General features: G+C 52.0%; 1 protein-coding gene and 1 long non-coding RNA gene across 3 annotated transcripts in view; one reads left to right on the top strand and one right to left on the bottom strand.

Annotated features, from left to right (window-relative positions):
- Positions 1-345: 345 nt before the first annotated feature.
- The window catches only part of LMX1B (LIM homeobox transcription factor 1 beta), a 98,277-nt gene continuing 78,339 nt past the window's right edge, over positions 346-20,283 (top strand). Inside the window, exons 1-2 of one of the 2 annotated variants that reach the window (XM_059715764.1) lie at positions 670-880; positions 972-1,158. In XM_059715764.1, coding sequence (XP_059571747.1) covers positions 742-880; positions 972-1,158 — 326 coding nt within the window. In that variant the 5' untranslated portion in view covers positions 670-741. Of the gene's footprint in view, positions 881-971; positions 1,159-20,283 lie in introns of both variants that reach the window. The other variant, XM_059715763.1, reaches the window with a different exon arrangement.
- Positions 3,504-7,463, bottom strand: LOC132244495 (uncharacterized). The gene is made up of 2 exons (XR_009455967.1): positions 6,937-7,463; positions 3,504-5,138 (listed from the first exon to the last, which is right to left on the bottom strand). It is a non-coding gene; the product is annotated as an uncharacterized LOC132244495 (long non-coding RNA).

Here is a 20,283-nt window from a genome sequence, read left to right on the forward strand (position 1 = left end):
GTGAGTGCGTGTGAGAGCGTGTGCACGCGTGAGTGCGAGTGTGCGCGCGGTGCCGGGCCGGGGCGCAGGGTCCGGCGGCGGGAGCGGGCGGGCGGGCGGGGAGCCGTGTCTCACACTCGCGTGCGCACAGCCCCCGCGCCCCGCCCCGTGCACGCACCCGCAGTCCCCCGCGCCGCGCCGCGCCGCGCCCCGGCCGGTCCCGCGTCCCCGGCGGTGCGGCGGGTCGGGTCGGGCCGGGGCCGGACGGGGCGGGCGCCGCGGCGAGGAGCCCGGGGTCGCGGCGCCCCGCAGCCCGCAGCGCGCCGCCCTTGCCGCGGCCCCGGCCCCGCGCCCTCGCCCGCCCCGCGGCCCCGCACGGACCCCGCACCCGGGCGGCGGCGGCACTACTTTCCGTCGAGCAGACGGATCACGGCGGCGCAGCGATACGGGTTCAAATGTCAGCGGGTTTGGGGGGGGAGCCGCATCCCGCCCGCCGGGCGTGTCCCTCCGCCGCCCGCTCTAAACGCGGCGCCGCCGCCCGCCCCCGCGCGCACTCCGCCCCGCCCCGCCCGCCGCCGCCGCCGCCCGCCCGGCAGGTGCCCGGCCCGGCCCGGCCCGGCCCGGCCCGGCCCCATGGGCAGCGCCTCCCGCCCCGGCGCCCGCTGCCCGGCGGGGCCCGCGCTGCCCCGGCCCCGGCCCCGGCCCCGGCCCTGACGCCGCCCCGCACCGCCCCGCCCCGCCCGCCCGCGCCCGCCCGCCCGCATGGACGTCGCCGCCGGCCCCGAGGCGCTGGAGCGCTGCTTCCCGCGCGCCCAGCCCGGCCGCGCCGCGATGCTGGACGGCATCAAGATGGAAGAGCGCGGGCTGCGCGCCGGCCCCGCCACGCTCGGCGTGCTGCTCGGTGAGTGCGGGCGCGGTGCGGGGTGGGTGCGGGCGCGGGCGCGGGGCGGGCGCGGGGCCGTCGGGCCGGGCTGACGCCGCTGTCCCCGCAGGCGCGGAGGTGCCGGCGCCGGCCGTGTGCGAGGGCTGCCAGCGGCCCATCGCCGACCGCTTCCTGCTGCGGGTGAACGAGTCGTCGTGGCACGAGGAGTGCCTGCAGTGCGCCGCGTGCCAGCAGGCGCTCACCACCAGCTGCTACCTCCGCGACCGCAAGCTCTACTGCAAGCAGGACTACCAGCAGTAAGCCCCGCGCCCGCCCCGTCGGCTCCCGCCCGGCCCCGCGCCCGCGCCCGCGCCCGCTCCGGCCCCGCGCCCGCTCCGCTCCGCGCCCGCTCGGCTCGGCTCGGCTCCCCCGGCCGGGCGCTCCCCGCGGCGGGACGGCCCGCGGCTCTGCCCGGAGCCCGCACAAACAAAGAACAACAACTCTCGGGTTGCTGCAACTTTTGTGCGGCGTGCAGCAGGCTGCCAGCGGCTTAGCGGCAACAATGCGCATTTCATAGCTACAGCATGAAAATCCATCTCTATGGAAACCCGGGGTAAACGCCAACAGGACGCGCCGCGTGTCAGTATTGCCGGGGTTAGCGCTCCGGCAGGACACCCCCGTTTTTAGGAACGCGTGGTTTCGGGCCCCGCGCTCTTCTCTCCCAGGTAGTTGGACCCCAAACACGGCGGCTGTCCTGGCCGCTCCAATTCTGCCCCTCGGGGATTTTTTTCGGGGGGTGTTTAGCAAGCGCCTGTATTTTCACGCACACCCCTTGGCAGAAACGGCTGGCGTAGCCGGGGCTGTGTCGGATCCCTGCGAACGCGCTAGGTAAAGAGGAGACGCTGCCCGAGCTTTCTTTTTCTCTGCGCTAAGGAGCTCTCGGTAGAATCCACATCCTTTAGAAATGCAAAATGTGAAGAGCAGCGTGTAGGACCTGCCTGCTTTGAAAAGCCCCGGGGAAAACAATGGTGTTTTGTAAACTAGAAGTAAGAGAAAGGGCCGCACCGCGGAGGGGAAACAAGGGTCTGTCCCTTTGGGCCGGGGGAAAATATTTTTTGACTAGCACAGAAAGAAACCCTCGGCAGAAGTGCAGATATTATCAAAGGCGTCTAATTGTATAGGGGGAAGCAGGGCAACCAGGCTGACTGGCAATAAAAAGATATCAACATGTTAGCCTTTGTTGGATCACAGCACCTAGTGTGACATGACATGGCAGCCCGCTGTGCGTGCCCCCAAGGACTGACAGCAGAAGGAGCTAATGGAAAGAGGGAGGGGGGCACGGCCAATCCAAATTCGTTTGCCCTGAAATTTTATTAAATCGGGAGAGAAAGCACGGGCGGCTAAACTCACGCTGTTCACGTCCCGGCTCTGGCAGCCGCGGCCGAGGCTTGGAGAAGTTTTCTGCTATTAGCGATGCCTCCTAACGAAAGTGTAAAAATAGCCCTGCACGCAGGCACACACTTGCGCGGCGGCGTGTTGCAGCACACGGGTTTCACGGGCAGGAGCCTGGAGGGCTGCGTTGCTCCGACTTGGAGAAGCCGGGAGTGAATTGTGCTGCATGCCCGTGCCCCCTCCGCACCCTGGCCGTGCCGCCGGCCACATGCCGAGCTGGTATTGAGCGATGCTTTTTTTTTTTTTTTAAACCAAAAATGAGGAGTGAAGGAATGTGCAGGGCAGCGATCCGGTCAGGTGCCTTTGTTATCCTGCATCCCATGCACCGAGCTCAGAGGGAAAAAAGAGAAGGGAGATTTCCAAAAATTTCTTAAATTTCTTAGTTACTTCAACTTACTTTAAATAGCTTTTCCCTACATAGCAATGCAATCTAAAGGTCGGCTTTCTCCAGAGCTCCCAGGACTGTAATCGAGGCTGTGTGTCTCTTTGGAAAACGGGGCTCTCCTCTGCCTAATGAAAGCAAGCTTCTGATGGGTCGGATATCAGACCTTAAACCTTTCCCTGGGTCAGGAATGATTGCTGCCTACCCTGTGCAAATGTGGGTGGGGGAATTTCACATGAGAAGGAAAGGAGGAAGCATTTTTCAATTTTATTTTTTTGAATAAAAATGCTGGCCGCTGGAAGCTGCTCCTCTGTTTGGAACGTAGGGATAAATCCGGGGGGAGACGGACGAGCGGCCGGAGCGCGGTTCGCAGTGGTCAGAGGTGCCTGATAAATGCAATTTATCACACGAATATCACCGCTGCATCGCGGGCTGCGCGGCTGTGCCCGGGCTCTGCTTCAGCTCCTGATTCGATAAGGTGCAGGAGGTGGATATTACACACCGGTCTTTTGATTTCCACGTGAACTGCTCATGCATTTGTAGGGGGGGAGCATTTGATTGCAAGGAGTTTAGGGGACGACAGTGCAGCGGTGTAGCAGCATTTTGAGGGATGGATCCTGCGAGCCTAATGCAAAGGAAACTGCACTGGTGGCAGTAAAGCTTTGGCAACGAAAGGGTGGCAGGATTGGGCTCAGAGTTGGCACTTTACACTTTGGGGGTGGGGGGGATGAAATCTCTCTGACGCAGGGGAGTATTGAATGCATAGTGATCAGTCCTGGGGAAAAATGAACGAGATCTCAGGTTTTGCCGCAGTAAAATCAATGAAAATTATTTGCTTAAAAGAAAGTATTTATTAGAAATGTAGGGTGAAGTTTCCTGCTTCAAAACCGTTCATGATTTAAAATATCAGCTTGGCACTCTCCTCCCTTCATTTAATCATGGTTGGACTTGGCGTGCCGTTGTGATCTAAATGTGCAGCGTTACATAAAGGCTGTGTCTGGTTTTGTGCTGTTTGGTAACAGCGTTCACTCCGGTTCCCAGCGCTCGGGGCTCGTCGGGGCTTGGGTGCTGTGGGCAGTCTTTGTCTGCGTCTGCCGTGTGTAGAAAAATGTGTCCTCCTGTTGTATCTCTGAAAAGCAAAGGTGGCAAAAGAGTTCCTCCTTTCACAGTCCCTGCAAATGGGGACCTGCCAGCATTAGCTGATGTTCCAGAATTTTTCGTTCGCATTAACAGTTGGTGTTTGCTCAGGGCAAGAGGGGAAATACATGGGCTTTTCTCCCGAGCACCAGGACGTGTCAGGCATTGTTTTAAGCATCCACGCTGGATGCCGTGAAACATTAGCATAGATTTCTGGCATGTATTTCTGCTGTTCCTGATCTCTGGGCCTTTCTTTGTCAGCGAGTACACTTATTTTTGAAGCGAAATCAACCTGGAACGGAGCATAAGCAGAGAGACAAAAGAAATTCAGTTGGGCATCATTACTATGCTAAATTTTAGGCTTGCCCGATTTTGGAACTGCTTTCTGGAGAGCGGAACAATAGGCTGGTGTTTCCCAGTTAGCTTTTACGTTGAAAACAAAACAAAAACTCCCGATTAGGAAACGTCTCCCCCATTTTTGTGACCGTTCGTTGCTTTTCCAGCGGAGAGGAGCGTTCCTGTGCCGAGCGGGCTGTGGAATGCAGGCAGGGTTCGTGGCACGAGAGATGGCTTGAGCTCTCAGCCTCTGCCACACAGACCCGAGCATAACCATTTACTGGCAGGAAGCCTCTGTTTTGTTTTCAGTTTCATAGTTTTTTATTGTTGTTGTTTTAGCTGCGGAGCCCCAGTCTCATTGTTGCGCTCCGCAGTACAGATGTTCAGATTCTGAGCACGGTGAATTCGGCAGCGTTAGCGTTCCCCTCTGCTCTTTGCCTCTGCTAAAGACTGGCACAATCCTTCTTCGTTTGCCTTGAACAAATAGCCTAAAAACTGCGCAGGGCTCAGAGATGGGGAGCAGCATAAGAACTCGCTCAGAATATGGAGTAATGATTCATTTACAGCATCCAGTATAAATGTAAAGAAAGTGTCTGAAATGCTCTGCTATTTTTGCTGAGGATTCGATGCACTCCTTTACATCAAACCAACTGGCCATGTTAACAATCCTTAGCAAAACCCGTTTTTAATAGCACCTCCAAACAATTTGGTACACAGTTATGTGAAATAAATGAGTCACTGGGAAAGTTTAGGAAGCATTACTGTTATTTCTGCAAATGACGTCACCAGAATAGCCAGAGACCAGGCTGCAAACCCGGCGCTTGCCCCCATGCCGGCAGGAATTCATCCCCACGCAGCCTGCGTAAAGGGTGGCAGAGGAGATCCTTCCACGGGCTCTGCAAGGAGACGCGAGGTTGATTCGGAGGATGTGTAGTCACTGCTAACACGGAGATTGCTTCGAAGGCGATTTCTGAATTTGAGGAGGCAATTCTGTTTCGAAACAAAATTTATTAAGCGGAACTTTTCTAGATTACAAAACAACGAGAACAATTTTACACTCAGCCACAGTAGAAAATGAGGATGGTTTTTTACGTAACAGGCTACGTGCAATTATGTTAAGTAGAGGAGTAATCAATAATATTTAAACTAGTAGCCTTGGAAATTATATAAAGAAAAAATAACCAATAAATAGGAAAGCCAATGTGAAAATATTTTTCTTTGAAATATCTAGTTGAAATGGAAATTTCAGACTCTGTTAGCACATTCTTTTTTATTCGTTTGTTTTCTTTTAGGGTTGTGATTTTTGGGGGGAGGACAGAAGGGTCTAAATTTTTTAAATAAATCAAAAATATGCATGGCATTCTTTTAACTGTAAATAATACACCATGGTCAGCATAAGGTATATAAATCCTGCTGTCCTTTTGCAGACTAATTGTTGTATGGGTGTATTTCCATTCTAAGTGCGTACACCCTCCATGCTCCCCTCCACATGGATCGGCATATAAAGAATTATGAGTCTTAAAATGCCTACTGCCATGGGGGACTTGAAAAACCAAGGGATATTTAGTAATAATTAAAGACTGCCGTGATTTATACAGATTGCTGGGAAGAAATGTTCAGGAGAAAGAGAGATTCTCTACACGCTGCAGTTACTTGTGACTCAACTCCAACAGAAGATCCTGCATTTCTTCCCAGGCAAAATTCACAGCACCCTTTCTGTAAAGAATACCACTCGCCCAGCTTTGTGTGACGTCGCAGAGTGAATCCAGCATGATTTTACTTAACATCTATCCTTCCCTGGGCGTGCAGCGTACAAAAGTTACTGTATTCTGTGGACGTGTGCCTGCGTTCCTTAAACGCCTTCAGTGGGAGACTTGGTTGCACCAGGAATGAGGACTGGGCCCTCTGTGGATGTAATAAAATATATACTTAAATATAAACAGGCTTGCTCCCTTGCCACCTTTGTGTAGTGTGTGTGTGTGTGTGTGCACGCACGCAGCCCAGCGTGCACGCACAAAGAGACCTTTACACTTTTGCTGACTTGCTCAGGGAAGGAACGAGTGGGGCAGCTATTAAAATATTCTTTTATTCTTTGTCATTGTTAGCATGGTGCAGAGGGGCAGGCAAGCCCGTTTTGTGTGCCTTGAACTCTTGTGCGGCTCGGTTGTGACGGGGGTGTTTGCGCTGTTCAGTTCTCGTGATGGTTTTGCAAGGGTGGCAAATGCACGGATGTCACTTACGCTCCGTATTATTGAAGAGTAATTATGTGCTGCTTAGGCTGAATTAGACCATTTTCATGTGTTGCATAGGAAGCAGCCATCAGTGGGCTGTGTGTTTTACCTCTAACAAGTGACAGAAAAAGCATATTAAAATGCCACGCACTGCTTAGTTGTACTGCATCAGAACGGATATTTGTGGAATAACTAGGGAGAGACAGTGCTGTTTACTTACATTTTCCTTTTCTGATGTGTCATATATATATATAATATAGTGCTACTTATCAAGCAGTAGAAAATAAAAAATTAAAGAGTGAGAAGTGAATTATGCAGTAACCCTCAGTAAAGGAAAACAAGCCATGTATTACTCTTGGATGGTGTGCTGAGGTAGAAAGGGTTTTTGGCATGATTTTGAGATGACTGCATTACGAGGCAAAATTTACTCATAATGAAATGAAGTTTCTTGTTCATTGCAAAATAAGAAAAGCCCCCGTTTATCCTGAAACAAAGGAGCAGGTTAGCCATGTCAAAACATGGTATAAAACTTAACAGCTGAATTAGCTGGCGGTTACCTTGCATGTCAGCGGTGTTGGGGTTTACATCGGAGCGCAGGATTCGTCCTCCTGCTGTCGCTGGCCTGAGAGAGAGTCCGTGGGCAGGGAGCTCCGACCAAGTGATTTTCAGTACAGGACCCTCAATCCGTGCAGCGCTGGTATGCGGTGTCTAAACTTACTAATTAAAAATACACTAAAAAATGCAGGGTCAGTATTGCATGGAAGCCAAAAGCGTGCTCCAATTTAAGAGATTAAAAAAATATAACTGTGAAGCATGCCCTGGTTACATTCCAGAAAAGAGACCAAGTTTTTCTCTGTAAGAAACTGGGAAAAAATATATATATTGTTTGCTGCGTGTCTAACTTAAAGTAAATGCTGCAAACGGCAAAGCGCGGGGACCCCGAGCTGGAGCAAACCGAGCGCAGGAGATAGAGGCGTAATCGCCGTCCGTGACAACAGGCTGGTTTTTGGGTCTGGACACGGTGCTCGGTCGTGTTTGTGGCCGGCACATGAACACGGGGCAAAATCCTGCTTGCCGTATTCGGGTGAATTGCCCTATCCCCTGCACCCCCCCACCCCCACCCCCCCCCTTTTTTTTTTTTTTTTTTTTTTTAGATGCTGTTTTAATTTGGGAGCCAACTCGGGCACATCTTTAACAGAGTATTTCTTTTGAATTTGTAACCTTGCATTTATTTTGAGTTCCTGAAATTGCTTTGGCCAGACTGATATTCCTCAAGTGAAATATTGCTGTATTTTTTTGGAATGTCTGAAAGTGCTTGAAGTATTGCACCTTGACAAACTTGCCCAATCGGTATGAGTAATGCAGTCGCAGAGATTTGGCCCAGGCATTGGCATCAGGAGGTGTTATGAAAAGTAAAGACAATTTATGTTTGTAAGACCGGTTGGGGGCGGGGGAGCGAACGGGGACGTTTGCCCCCTGGAAGCATGAACAAACCTGGCTCAAAACAGCAGTTTTGCAAAATAAAATAAATAAGTTGTGCAGCAACAGCTGGTATTTTTAACAAATATTTACCCTCTATATATATGAACAATGGGCATAAAGAAAATATGCAGTCGCCATTGCTGTTCATCTGACATTTACTGTAGTTGCAAAATAGTTTGTAAGTAGCAGGCATTATATATAACATGTTATGCAATTTAATGCAGTGTATGCTGAAGTAAACACGCTTGTGATGAAGGCTGAAGCTTGCAGTATCCTTTGAAAAAATAACAAGTTCAGGTCTTTACTTCTCAGTTAAGCCTGTGCTTTATATATATATATTACATCCTATAAGCAATAATAATATCAGCCTTGCAAAATGGGTATGGAAATTTCCAGCCCCAGCTCAAAACAGCTCGTCTGCCTTTGATGATTAAAAAAAGTAAGGTATTTCCCTTACCCATCAAAAAGTACTTGCCACAGGCAACCGATCAAGTAGACATTTGCAAGTTTGTATTACAGTTTAGGAATTGTAATTTGGTTATCTCCAGTTTGATACGTTGTTGGTGCAATTCATCCTTGAATTTGTAGTCATCTGAACACAGAGCTTGTGAAGACATTAAATAACTTGCTCAGTTAAAAATAATTTCTCTTTGATATCACAGTAACAAAACCAAAGAGCTTTGTTCTTACGGATTTTATCATGCTTTTTACTCAGACATTTCTATTGGTAGCTAACACAGCTATGAGGAATATAGCCTCATTTCTGTGGTTATTTGTTTGCTTCTGGAATATCTTTGGGTTTTTCTCCCTCGTGTGCTCAGTACCTTCTGCAGGTTTGAAGATGAAATAGCGTACGTGTAGCTCCCGTGCATTTCCCTGGGAGACAGACACATGCACGAGAGGGTAGGATTTGGCTTTTGATTTCCCTGTAATCAGTGTATGATGGTGTCTGTCGTGTACAAGAGCACACATGTATTTTCTTAGAGCCAGCGGGCTGTACTGCACATGCTGGGGACCAAATGCTGCTCGCAGCTGACTTCGGGTCAGTAGTTTGCTCGAGTAAAGCACCAGTATTTGGCCCCCTGTATAGTTTAGATTGGCATACATACATTCATCATTAAAAGAAATCCTCGTAGGACAGGCTGCCACAGCAGTGTTTTGCAATTGTTACACTTACGATGGAGATATTAAACAGGCAACTGAAAGTGAGAAAACTAGTCATTTCCTACTCCGTTTCAGGCTTTGCTTACTGCATCCAGAAATGACTAATTATTTTCTCAGACTGGTAAAAACACTTGCTGTTCTGCTTGTAACGCTGCCGGCTCGCTCTCTGAGCGCCAGTGACAAAATAGGAAAGCGCTGCGAGCCCAAATACCGTGGCATGGAGGTGTTCAAAAGCCTGGTACGCAGAAGTGTTCGTTCGTTAAGTGATTGGTGTGTGCGGCGCTGAGAGCCCTTCTCTTCCGGCGAAGTTGGTGGGAGTTGGGGCCGCTGTGCACGTTGCAGGATTGAGTCCTAAGGGTGCAGCATTGTACCTGCCCCAATTCATTAGTGAGAAAGGTTGTAGTTCTCATTAGCATCCATCGGCTCCACAAATCAGTTGTCTTAACCTGTGGGATCCTATCTTTTGACATAATCGGTTTGCCTACAGCTAGCATTTTGATATGGCTTGATACATTCGAGTCCTGCAAGTCCCCACGGAAGCATAATTTCACAGCTTTCCTGTTTTCAGGCCTTTTCTCAATATGTCACAATCTCAACCCCGTTTCACGAGGACTGGTTTGTTTAACAGGGTTTTGCTTGGTATTGTGTCACCGGGGCGGGGGGGGAAGAGACTTCCCAGCAAATCAGAATAACTACTCTAAGAAATGTGGAGTGAACTGTAAGTGGTGGAAAAAACCCAATGAAACGAGCACAGAATAAGCAAACTCTTCTGACTCCCATTTTGAGGTGAGCCTTGTTGCAGTGAAGTACAACCCTTCACAAGACAACCTGATGATCCTGGCACCACCCATAACCACGTAGGCTTTTTTACGTACGTGTCACTGCAGTTAATGATCCGTGGCAATCGGTCGTTAATTCAACAGCCTTAAACAATTTTGATGGCAAGCTCTTCCATTTTTTTGCTGGATCTAGACAAATTAGTGGCAACTGCCTGACACAGTTTCAGGCTTTGGTTTTGTATTAGCATTGTGTTCATTTGGGGGTATATTCATCATCTGCTAATTATTCAGAAAGTCCCAACAGTCGTTCTTGCCAGCTCATTCTGAGTATCGCGTGTGCATCTTTGCACGCCAGGAAAAGTAGTTTTCTTTTGCGAGCCGGCAGGCCAGTAGTTGTGCTTCGCAGGCCGTGCCCTGCACGGGGGCGCGGCGCGGTCGTTTCGGAGAGGACGGCGTGCGCACTGGGGTGTATTCTGAGCTGTGCAAGCTCGTCGAGGTCGGCGGCACATTCCTTATAGAGCCGTCGTCCGCGTGCGAAAACACTCCCTGTTTCGAGTGGCTTGTGCCGTGCGTGAGGTCATGTCATTGGACTGAGCGGGGGGGCCTGAGCCGGCTGCAGATCCTTACGTGATCCCATGAGCCGTCCCGCGGAGGACCGTTTTTTTCTGGCAAGTGGCAGCGTGCAGCGTCATGCAAGGTCACTGTACGTGCGTGTCTGGAGGGGAGTCGGTGGGGCTGCTCGGGGGATACAGGTCTGTGGGGATCGGGTTCTTTTTAAGGTAAAACGCTCTGGGTGTTCATATTAAATATTAAAATTGACCCTGCGAGTCCCAGTCAACAGTCCAGCTTGGCACAGAGCTACCTCTGATGACAATAAGACTGCCACATAGGTAGGGGGACGGGGTGGGCTAGCCCCTGCTTATCCTGCTCTCAGTGGGAAAAGCAGAGCTGGCGTACCATGTACTGGTGCGTGCACACACGCTCCCACGAGCAGCTGAGACTGGAGTGTCTTCCTGTTCAGAAGCTTCTCGGCCTGCTTGAGCATGCTTTGAAAAGGCACGCTCGTGTGCATGAGCATGCATGTGGCTGACACGTAGAGATGCAAGCATCTGTGGCCGGCCTTGCCGCTGACAGCATGGCATCGCACAAGTCGCTCCATCTCTCTGCCTCTCGCTGCTTGGGGAAAGCGAAAGCATTTCAGTTGTTATTCGTGAGGTTTAAGGTGGGAATGCTGCACCGCAGACGTGTTCAGACTCCAGCGTGTCGAGTACGTAGGAGCCCTAGACAGACGGACACTGCTTTGGGGGGAAGTCACTTCTCTGCAGACACTCCGCACAAAGCCTAAGCATCTCCTACGTTTAATTATTAGGGTTAAAAATGGCCTTCTAGACTACGCCATTCATAGCTGGGCAACTTACATTTTTACACAACTTTCTATAGAAGCCCCTCTCCCAGGCGTCGTAGCATTAGTGTTACGGTCACGGCCATCGTCCGTCAGGGTTCTGCCACGGCCATCAGAGATCATCAGCACTTAAACAAACATTTTTAAAAATGGAAAGCATGCATTTAACTTTCAGATTGTGGTTCCAGCGACCTGCGGTGCCTGGGGGTGCCAGGAGGCCATCGGGCTCAGCAGAAGTCCAACAGCACAAGCAATAAAAAAAGAAACCCTACTGAGTGAGATCGCAAACGTAGCGCTGGGCCGAAAGCAGGAGAAAGGCTGGAGACCCCGTGGACCCCCCGGGCCCGCGTGCGGCTGTCAGCGCCGTGGGGGCGGCGAGGCGAGGCGAGGCGAGGAGCAGCACGAGACGCTGAGCCGGGCAGGGAGGGGAACGCATGGCACGGCCGGGGGCCGCGGGAGCCGAGCCCCGGGCGGGAGGGAGGACTGGGCCTTTGCAGGAAGCCAGAGGAGTTTCAGCAGCATAAAGAGCGGAGGAGAACAGGCTGGCCCCAGTGTAAATACAACTGCACCGAGGCTGTTTTCTCTTAGGCCGCTGCGGGTCGTCGTGTCCCTCCCCCCGGGGAAGAGTGGGACGGATGGAGCCTGGCTCCTCGCTGCCCCTTTTCCCCAGGGCCTTGTGCCGAAACGGGGCCCGGGCGGCCCAGGAGCCCGCGGCGCCGCGAGATCGGCGCGTGCTGACGTGCGATCGCCGCCCTTCCTGGCCGGATCCCCGCTGCGCACAGGCCGCGTGCGGGAGAGGACGCCTCCCGGAGCAGCGCGGGGCACGGAGCGCCAAGCAGGCTTGGGGAAAGCCAGGTTTCTGCCGCAGACCTCGCGAGGAGGCGTAAACAGTTCCTCTGGCCTTTATTTTCCTAGGGTCTGTTTCTCCCTGTGGCCTAGAAAGAAAGGAACTGCTTCTGTCTTCCTAGGTATCGCGTTGAGCCCTGGGGACAGGTCCTTCTTGCTCCTCCATGGATTCACTTTCATCTAATCCAAACACTGAGAAGCCTGGTGAAGTCTGGAGACAGACTTGCTTTATTTATGCACGTATACACAAAACTGCTTAGCTGATGATTTCACGTATCAACATTTGCCTGGACCATAAGCTGCCCGCACAGTTTTCCTTTGGAAATCACCAACGTGTGACAATAGCAGTGTTGAAGCCACACACTTTCCGGCCAAGAGCACTTATTCTGGCATTCGCCTGAGCAGGGAGGTTTCTGCCAGTCGCCTTTCTGATGCCCAGGGCAGAAGGCCTGGACGTGCAGTGCAGACGGCAGACTAAGACTCGGTGCGATTTGTGGGAGTTACACTAGTGCGTAGCTGCAGCGGTCCCCAGGCGCTGTGCACCACTGATTTAAAACGATACAACTGGAAGTCCCACCAGCAATTTTTTCCGTTCGGCCCTGTGCCCCCAGGCAATCTGTGTCGTATAAAGTAATCACAATCAGTCTGTTAACGCGTACCCCTGACAGGCTGTCTGTGTACCCGTGGTGGTGCCCGTGCCACAGGTTGTTTCAGGGAAGTCCCCGGAGGAAGAACGGGACCGGCAGGGGACGTGGAAGGCCGTGCTGAGGTTATTGCGTAGACCTGGCTGCTCAAACCTGCAAGCCCTTGCCTTTGTGGCAGGTAACAGCCAGTGCTTGCTGCCTGATGGAGCGAGACTGAATTTTTGGGGGGGCTGTAACAGACTTTCATTAGAGTAACACAGGGAGAGCTGAAGGACAGCTGGTTTCTCGCCTTCCCTCTGCAATTATTCCTCCTCCTGCTCACGGGCTGAAGCCGTAAGTCCCACGTGGAAGACGCGCGAGGGCAGGCGTGAGACTGGGAAGACCCCGTTTCGGCACTGCCGTCTCTGTTGCGTCATGCAGGGACAGATGTTGGTGCCACGGTGTTGGTCGCTGGCAAGGAGCCTCCTCGCCCTGACCGATGCTGTGGGATGCTGGAGAGGTCTCAGCCATCTCTGAGCACATCCCTCCCGTGCCAACACGGTGCGGTGGCAGGCATGCTGGCTTGGCCCAGACCCCGGACGGCCTTGCGGGTGTGAAATAAATGCGTGTCCGTGCTGCCTAGGTGACTTGCCTCGGGAGAAACCGCAAAGGGACGGAGCGTCCTGCGGAGCAGCCGCGCTCAGCCCTGCCTCTCCGGCTCCGCTGGCTCCCCCAGACCGGCGGAGGGCTTGGAGCGGGCAGTCTCGACCGGGGGCCGTGAGATCCTTTCAAGGGGGGCACGGGTTCCCGTGCACTTTGAACACTGCTGGGTGCTAGAGATATTCTGACTTGTGATCTTTGTGCGTTCTTTGCAACAGCAACATTGCTCTATTGTTTTTCTGCAGTCACAAAAAGAGTGAAGACTAAGAGCTGGCACTTTCGGCGAGGTGCCCTCAGTGTAAAGAGGTGGAGACCCACAGGCTTCGACCAGAGGCGCTGGTGGACGGTGCCGTTCTCTCTCGGACTTTCTCCAAGTCAGCGGAGTGTCTGCTCTGCTCGGCCCCGCAGCGGGAGAGAGCGGGCTGCGGCGGTCCACGGGCATTTCAGATCCTCCTTGACGTAGCTGGTGGGATGGCACCGACTAGCTTTGACTTGTTGGACTCGCCATGCTGATGTTTGCCTTACTGTTAGGTTGTATAAAAATAAAAAGCCATAGCAAGTGAAAGGTCTTTATTTCATACACATCTTAGGAATATCAGTTGTCTAGGATAATTGAAGCCTGTTACATTTGTGGGTTTTTTTTAACTTAAATATTTAGCTCACATTTTGGCACTGGTTGGTCTGAGCGCACAGCGGATACGTTCAATGACATGAGCTATAACATTCAATTTGTTGGATGCCACAATTAAACCTCAGCTTTTTCACCCAGGCATTTAAAAGCCAATTGCAAGTTGTCACTCAAGCAAGAATACATATAAACAAGGGCAAGGCATAGCCCCAAATCCTAACAATGTGATTTTCATCACCCTATCAGTCTTTGGGGAGTCTTCAGCTTCCATCTGGAAGTACCTTCAACCCTGTCCAGCTTCGGATCTCGAAATAATGAGAACAGAGAGAAAACCAAAATTACATGGAGTTTATTGCCATTTCAGAAGGAAAAAAGTGTTTGCAAAAGTTTATTCAGGAAGCCAGGGGAAGTTAAGTGGGAGACATTTGCCATTTCATCAGTCTGTTGGTGATAGCCATTCATGTCATAAATGGCTTGTGTCATTTGATGCCAAAAATAACACAATTTTCCTCCCCAAAGGCCTATAGGGTTTTTTTGCAATAAATGTTTATTTGTTAATAATATACTTTAAACAGCCCAGTCTTGACCTCAAGTCTCCAAAAGAATCCATCTTCTCTCCGAAAAATCCTACCAAGTTTGTGTAATTTTTCTGGGGAGGTGTAATTGATGGGGCAGTGAAGGGTAGTGTGTTTGCTTTAACTACTGCAGCTGCGTGGATTAGCTGTTTATAAGGGCCTACTGTGCTTTGAATGGCTACTTTCTTAGATTTCAAACTCCGGTTGACAGCACTTCCTAATGGTTTCATGGATTTGCTTAGGTTTGATCAGGAAAAATAAATTTCTGTATTAGCTCTCCCATTGTTCTCCCCTCTGCGCTGCTGGGTCGCAGTCTTCGGGGCACTGGCATGCGGAGGTGCCTTTCATTGATGAGCCTGCTCCGCGCCGCGTGCGGGAGGGCTAGGGACGGGGTAACCGTTGCGAGCGGCTGATGCGGGGTCCCATCCCGCGCCGCCTGCCCCAAATCTCCCGGTGATTGTAGTGGAAATTTCGGGTGCTCAAGGAGCCGCTGTTTGCAAATAGTTTTCAGTGGAGTCTCTTCATTTGTGAATAGGAAACTCAAGTCGAACACACACAGCTACACATGTGAAACGCTCTTTCTGCTGACAGTGCCCCAGGGGGGTGTTGGAGCAAAAAAAAAAAAATTAGGAATTGTGCAAATCTGCACAACAGAGAATTGTTGTAGTGTGAGAAGAAAAATGCTTTCACAATGCGAGTCAAATCGGTAGAATTTGACTCTAGAAGAAACAGAAAAACAATCCTAGTGAATTTAAGCCTGTTCTATAAGCTTGAAGTTGCCTTTCCAACAGCGAGAGGTAGGTTTCTGCTGTTGTAGTGTTCGCAGGACGTCCGCGATACGTCGTCGGCCGTCTAAAGATTGCCTTTGCCTTTCCTGCGGGATTACTACCTGCCGTGTCTCGGGTCACGTCAAATCCTCTGCTTCGCCAGTTTTGTTCTAACGTCGCAGCCAGCCTGCCCTTCCTCTGGCGTTGCTCCTCGCTCCTGCTTGCCTTAAAAGGCAAAGCATTGAGGCATTTGTTGAAAATGTTTTGTTAGCCTTAAACCGGGGAGGGAAAGTTTGGTACGAGTGTCTTCGGCGCAGAACTGCAGCGTTTTGAGTTACTACAAAGGACCTTGGTTTTGTTTTTAAGCTTTCTGTGTGTCTAGGTGAGTCTCATCTGTATCGAGCCTCCCAGGGCAGCTTTTCAGATGAATATAGAGCGACTGAGAGCACCCGCGTCAATGGGGCGTTCGGGAACACTTGCAGCAGCATGTGTGAAAATGGATGGAAGTCACTGTCTCTTCAGACGTTTCATGTGTGGGGAGCTAAATGTTCTGGATTACTGGCATACTTGTGAAACTCCCTTAACTCATCCCTTCGCAGGCGGGCTCCATACTGCCAGACAGCAGCGGTGTCTTGCTGGGACTATCAGCCTGGCTCTGATTCGGTTAGGGCTCTTCCCATGTGCGGTGTTTGCTCTTATCCTGGGAATCGGCATTTCTCCTCCGGGCCCTGATCCCAAAAACACTTCCAGCTCGTGCTGAGTTTTGCTCGCCGGCTCGGAGACCCTCTGTTCACACGAACGACGTCCCGGTACGCCCGGGGAAGGACTGAGGCCTGAGTGACTAAACAGCAGACAAACGCTGATCTACTTTCCAGAGGGGTTTTCTGTGATAGTCGGAGCATTTGTCACCTGAATAACTCTCCTGTACAAGATTACTTTGAATGACAAAGGCTTGACTTTGCTGCCTGTTCTGCCTTCTTTAAGATGGATCTCTTCTTCTTCAGTTTACGGAGAGGGGAATCTGTCTGCTTAAATTACAAACTAATCCTCACTTAAACCCAGAAATGTTAAAATACTCAGATGACAGTTTAAAAAATGCCTGTACATTTTCAGCAGGGCTAGGACCTGTTCCCCTTCAATCTTGATGCATTTCTGGTTGCCGTGGAAGGGCTCGGAGCAGAGCGCGCTGCCCATCGCCTCCCTCCCCAGCAGGACCGTGCTTTTCCTCCCAGGTTTTCCCCGTGGCTCGGGGGCTTTCCCTGTGCTGCCGTGCTCGCCGGCGCTGGGGACAGGACCGGTGTCCTCGGCGGGGCCCACAGAGCGCGCAGCCTCAGCGCAGGCCCCACCGAGTGAAACGCGGCGGTGCAAAGAGGTGCTAACGCCGGGGTCGTTGTCGAGGGGAGCAGTGCGTGCCCTGAGCGGTCACTGCCTTCTCAAGAGGCAGAAAAGATGCTGACGTGAGCCAAAAGCAAACAGCGCTGGGCTGTCTGCAGCGGCTTGCATCTTCAGCAGGCTGCTACCAGCCATCCCGCTGCTGGGCACGCAGGCGCTGACGTGGGACGTCTGCCCCTCGCCTGTCCGCGCTCTGACGCAGTGCCTAACTCCAGCCTCGCACGTGAGCTCTCGCACCAATTTGGGGCTTTTCTTGCAAAAGATCCCAGTCGCTTCTGTGCCTGCGCAGCCGCGGCTGCAGCCTGAGAGCGGTTCCTGGCCCGCTGCTGCGGCGGCCGAGATGATTCCTGTCCGAGTTTTATCTCCGCGCCTCTTGCGCTCTTGTGAGATCCAACATCAGCAGCGTTAAATGGACAAATGAGCAGGAGAGAGAAGAAAAGCAAAGGAGCAATTAAATGTAACTTTTCATCATGAAAAGGATTTCACTGGTTTATCTTCTAATAAGATTATGTCACTAACACAAGTACCCAGAAAACCCCTGATTGACAGGCGCCTGTACTTTTATCAGGCAGTGTGACACTAAACCTCGGGGCCTTTTGTCCGATAGAGTGAGCTAACGGAAACTTGCCATCCTAATCCCCTTATTCATGTCAAGCACAGAAAAGAAGTGCTGCTCAGATGGCACCTTACAACAGTGTCACCTCCACCCCCTCGGAGCTGGATGGACGTGGGACATCTTCTGCTTTGTTCGGGCTCCGCGCCCCGCTCGGCTGGAGCCGCGCTGCCTACTGTACGCGCCGGCCCCTTCCCGACGGGTCCGAGCCGCTCGGCCCGCTGCTCTTTGTGTCGTGTCTTCCCGCGCTGGAAGTATCTTGTCATATTTAAAGTTGAGGGACTCGTACGTCTGTTGCCAAGAAATCCTGCAAACGGTATAGACGTGCCGCCACTGTAGTACTGTTTAATTTCTTTAGAGAAAATGCTGTCTGCACACGTAGATTTTTCCCTCTGCTCCCTGCGTGCGAGGGGCTGCCTTGGGCTGCATTAAATCTGCCACCTCGAAAAAGGGCTTGGAGGGTGGAGCTGCAAACAGGCAAGCTGTTCAGAAACGCGGCGTCGGAGAGAAGTGCAGCGCGCTGTTGTGCGCGGTACCGGCTAATGGGCTTATCATTTCAAAAGCTCACAGCAGAATCGATCGTGTCGTGCTAAGAGAGCAGAACTCGCTCCCGGTGTCGTGGAAGTCAACAATTCATCCCAATCACCGGCATTATCGTTTCATAGCTCCCGTCTTTTCTTAGTAGTGGGAATTCCTTTGTGCGTGTCCCTGTGGTAACCTATTTCAACTAGTGGTTCCCTGCGGTGCTTTATTTACTTGTCCAACTGTTTGGAAGTCTGTTAGTCTAAAGATCAGATGCACTGAAACAAATCTGATTACTTTAACCAGTCCTGCAAATTCTTCTTTCTCCGTTTTTATTGACTTCTCTTCAGCTAGAACTAATACACATGCAGCAGGTGGGCAAGTATGTCTCCCAAAGTTTAGCCTCTCCGAGTTACCGTGAGCAACTATAAATCTTTCTGTTTTTCTTGGAAAATGTGGGAAACCACAGGTATTTGAAAAGTCGCCTCCTCAGTAGGTTTGCAGAGCCCGTCCTGGTTGCCCAGATTTCTGAAAAGGAAGTCACTGGAATTATAGAATTATTCTGCATTTTGGGGAATGGGCTTGTTCTTTTTTTCTCTATAAATCCATTTTAAATCTTCAGTGTTTTAGCAATCGTAACCAGAACCGGAGGGGAGGGGAGGGGAGGGGAGCAGCCTTAAGAGCTGGAGATTTTTTGTCCTAGTCCAGCATTATCAGTCCAAATAGCGGCTGAAATTTCACAGGAAGAATTTGCTGAAAGGCGGTGGAGCAGGACAAGCTGCCAGTCTGGTGTTTAGAGGGTATTTTCCCGCTCCTCTTTACTTTTGCACAAAGTGGGGTTCATTTTCAGGGGCAGAAAGGAGCTGTTACTGGTAACCAGTGTTTTGGACGTGTTTACCAGCAACTCCAAGAACCGGTCTGAGCGTCTGCGGGGGCGAGGACGATGCCCTGCAGAGCTCACGGCACCTGGAGGCAGCCACCGCCCTGCTCCCCGTCTTGGAGCTAGGGGTCTGCGTGCTGCATTGGGCCCCGGCGGGCTGAGTCCCTGTCCCTGTCCCTGTCCCGTGCAGGACTCGCTGCCTGCCCCCACGCAGACGATCTTGCACCGCAGAAACGGTTCATGTGGGGGCTTCTCGGGGTCTCATTTATAACCATCTTCTTTCCAGCATTTGCTGGTGTTGTGTCAGGCTGTCTTTGTTTTAACTTGCATATCAGGAGCTGCAGTCCAGCCCCGCAGAAAACCCTACAAACCGTGCGCACTTCTAACAAATAAGTGCAGGAATGCAGCAGCGAGGAGGGTTCCCGGTTAGCAGAGGTTGTATCAACACATCTGATGGGTTTGATTGCGTTTGGCGCTCAGCACCGTCTCCAGTTCGACTACGGGCATGTAATTAAGGGCAGAGTCGGGGGGAGCAGCAGGACCCCGTTAAATACAAACACCCGAGCGATCGGCGAGGCTAACGAGCGGCTCTGCTGTAAGCTGAGGGGCTCGGTGGAAGCAAGAGCCAAGTCGTTTGGCAGATGACATCCCGGCGTAGGTGCGAGGCGATATTTGGAAGTGCGTACACGATGACGAAGACACCGGCGTGCCAAGCAGTCCCAGGCGAAACGCAAGACGAGGGCTGCGACTGCGTCATGCCAGAAATTCCAGGGCCCGTCGGATGCCTGCCCGGTTCAACGCAGCCGGCTTTGGAAAACAGGAGGAGAAGCCCTCTTTTCTGCTAGGGTTCACGTTTGGCAACGTCTGGACTCCTCTCTGCTCCCTCAGTGCTTGAAGGGCAATAATTCATGTAAAGAAGAGGTCCTCGAGCAGGATGTCACAGAGTGAAAACGAGCAGGTCTGTTTTATGAGAAACGAGCTGGTCGGGTATGTTGTGCATCTATCAAAGGCACCGAGCCTTCGGCCCGGGGGAGCGCCGTGAACCCGCACGCAGCAGCCCCGCAGACCCCGCGACACGTCCCGGCCCCGCCGAACACGAGGGTCAGCAAACAGGGACGCAGCGGTCCAGCGCCAGCGCTGGCGGGGCGGTGTCCTCGGCTGTCGGGGCGCTGCGCGCTACCTTGTTCTGACGGAAAGAAAAATAACCCTTGCTTAGACTGAAAAAGAAAAAAAACAACTTTGGGGATTAAATTTCAGAGCCTCCCCGCCTCTCTCCCAACCCCCCACCAAAAGCTGAAATGATTTGTGTTCAGGGGTCTGTGACCCAGGGAGGCATCCAACAGCCGAGAAGGGAAACATTTGGAGTTCAGAGGGACAGTGGGTATGGATGACCAGCGTAAGACAATGCAGATGTTTCAGATCAGGAGTCCTCTAGCGATGACAGGAAAGTGCCCTCCGACAGCCCTGCTGATTCGGCTCTCGGCTAAGGTTTTGTTTTGGTTTGGTCCCCCCAGCCCCTTCCTCTGCCTTGAGACGCGGTCTTCGGTCCAGGACTCGCCAGGAAGGACACG

The sequence above is a fragment of the Alligator mississippiensis genome, chromosome 12 (genome assembly GCF_030867095.1).
Source record: "Alligator mississippiensis isolate rAllMis1 chromosome 12, rAllMis1, whole genome shotgun sequence".
In the NCBI taxonomy this organism is placed as follows: domain Eukaryota; kingdom Metazoa; phylum Chordata; order Crocodylia; family Alligatoridae; genus Alligator; species Alligator mississippiensis.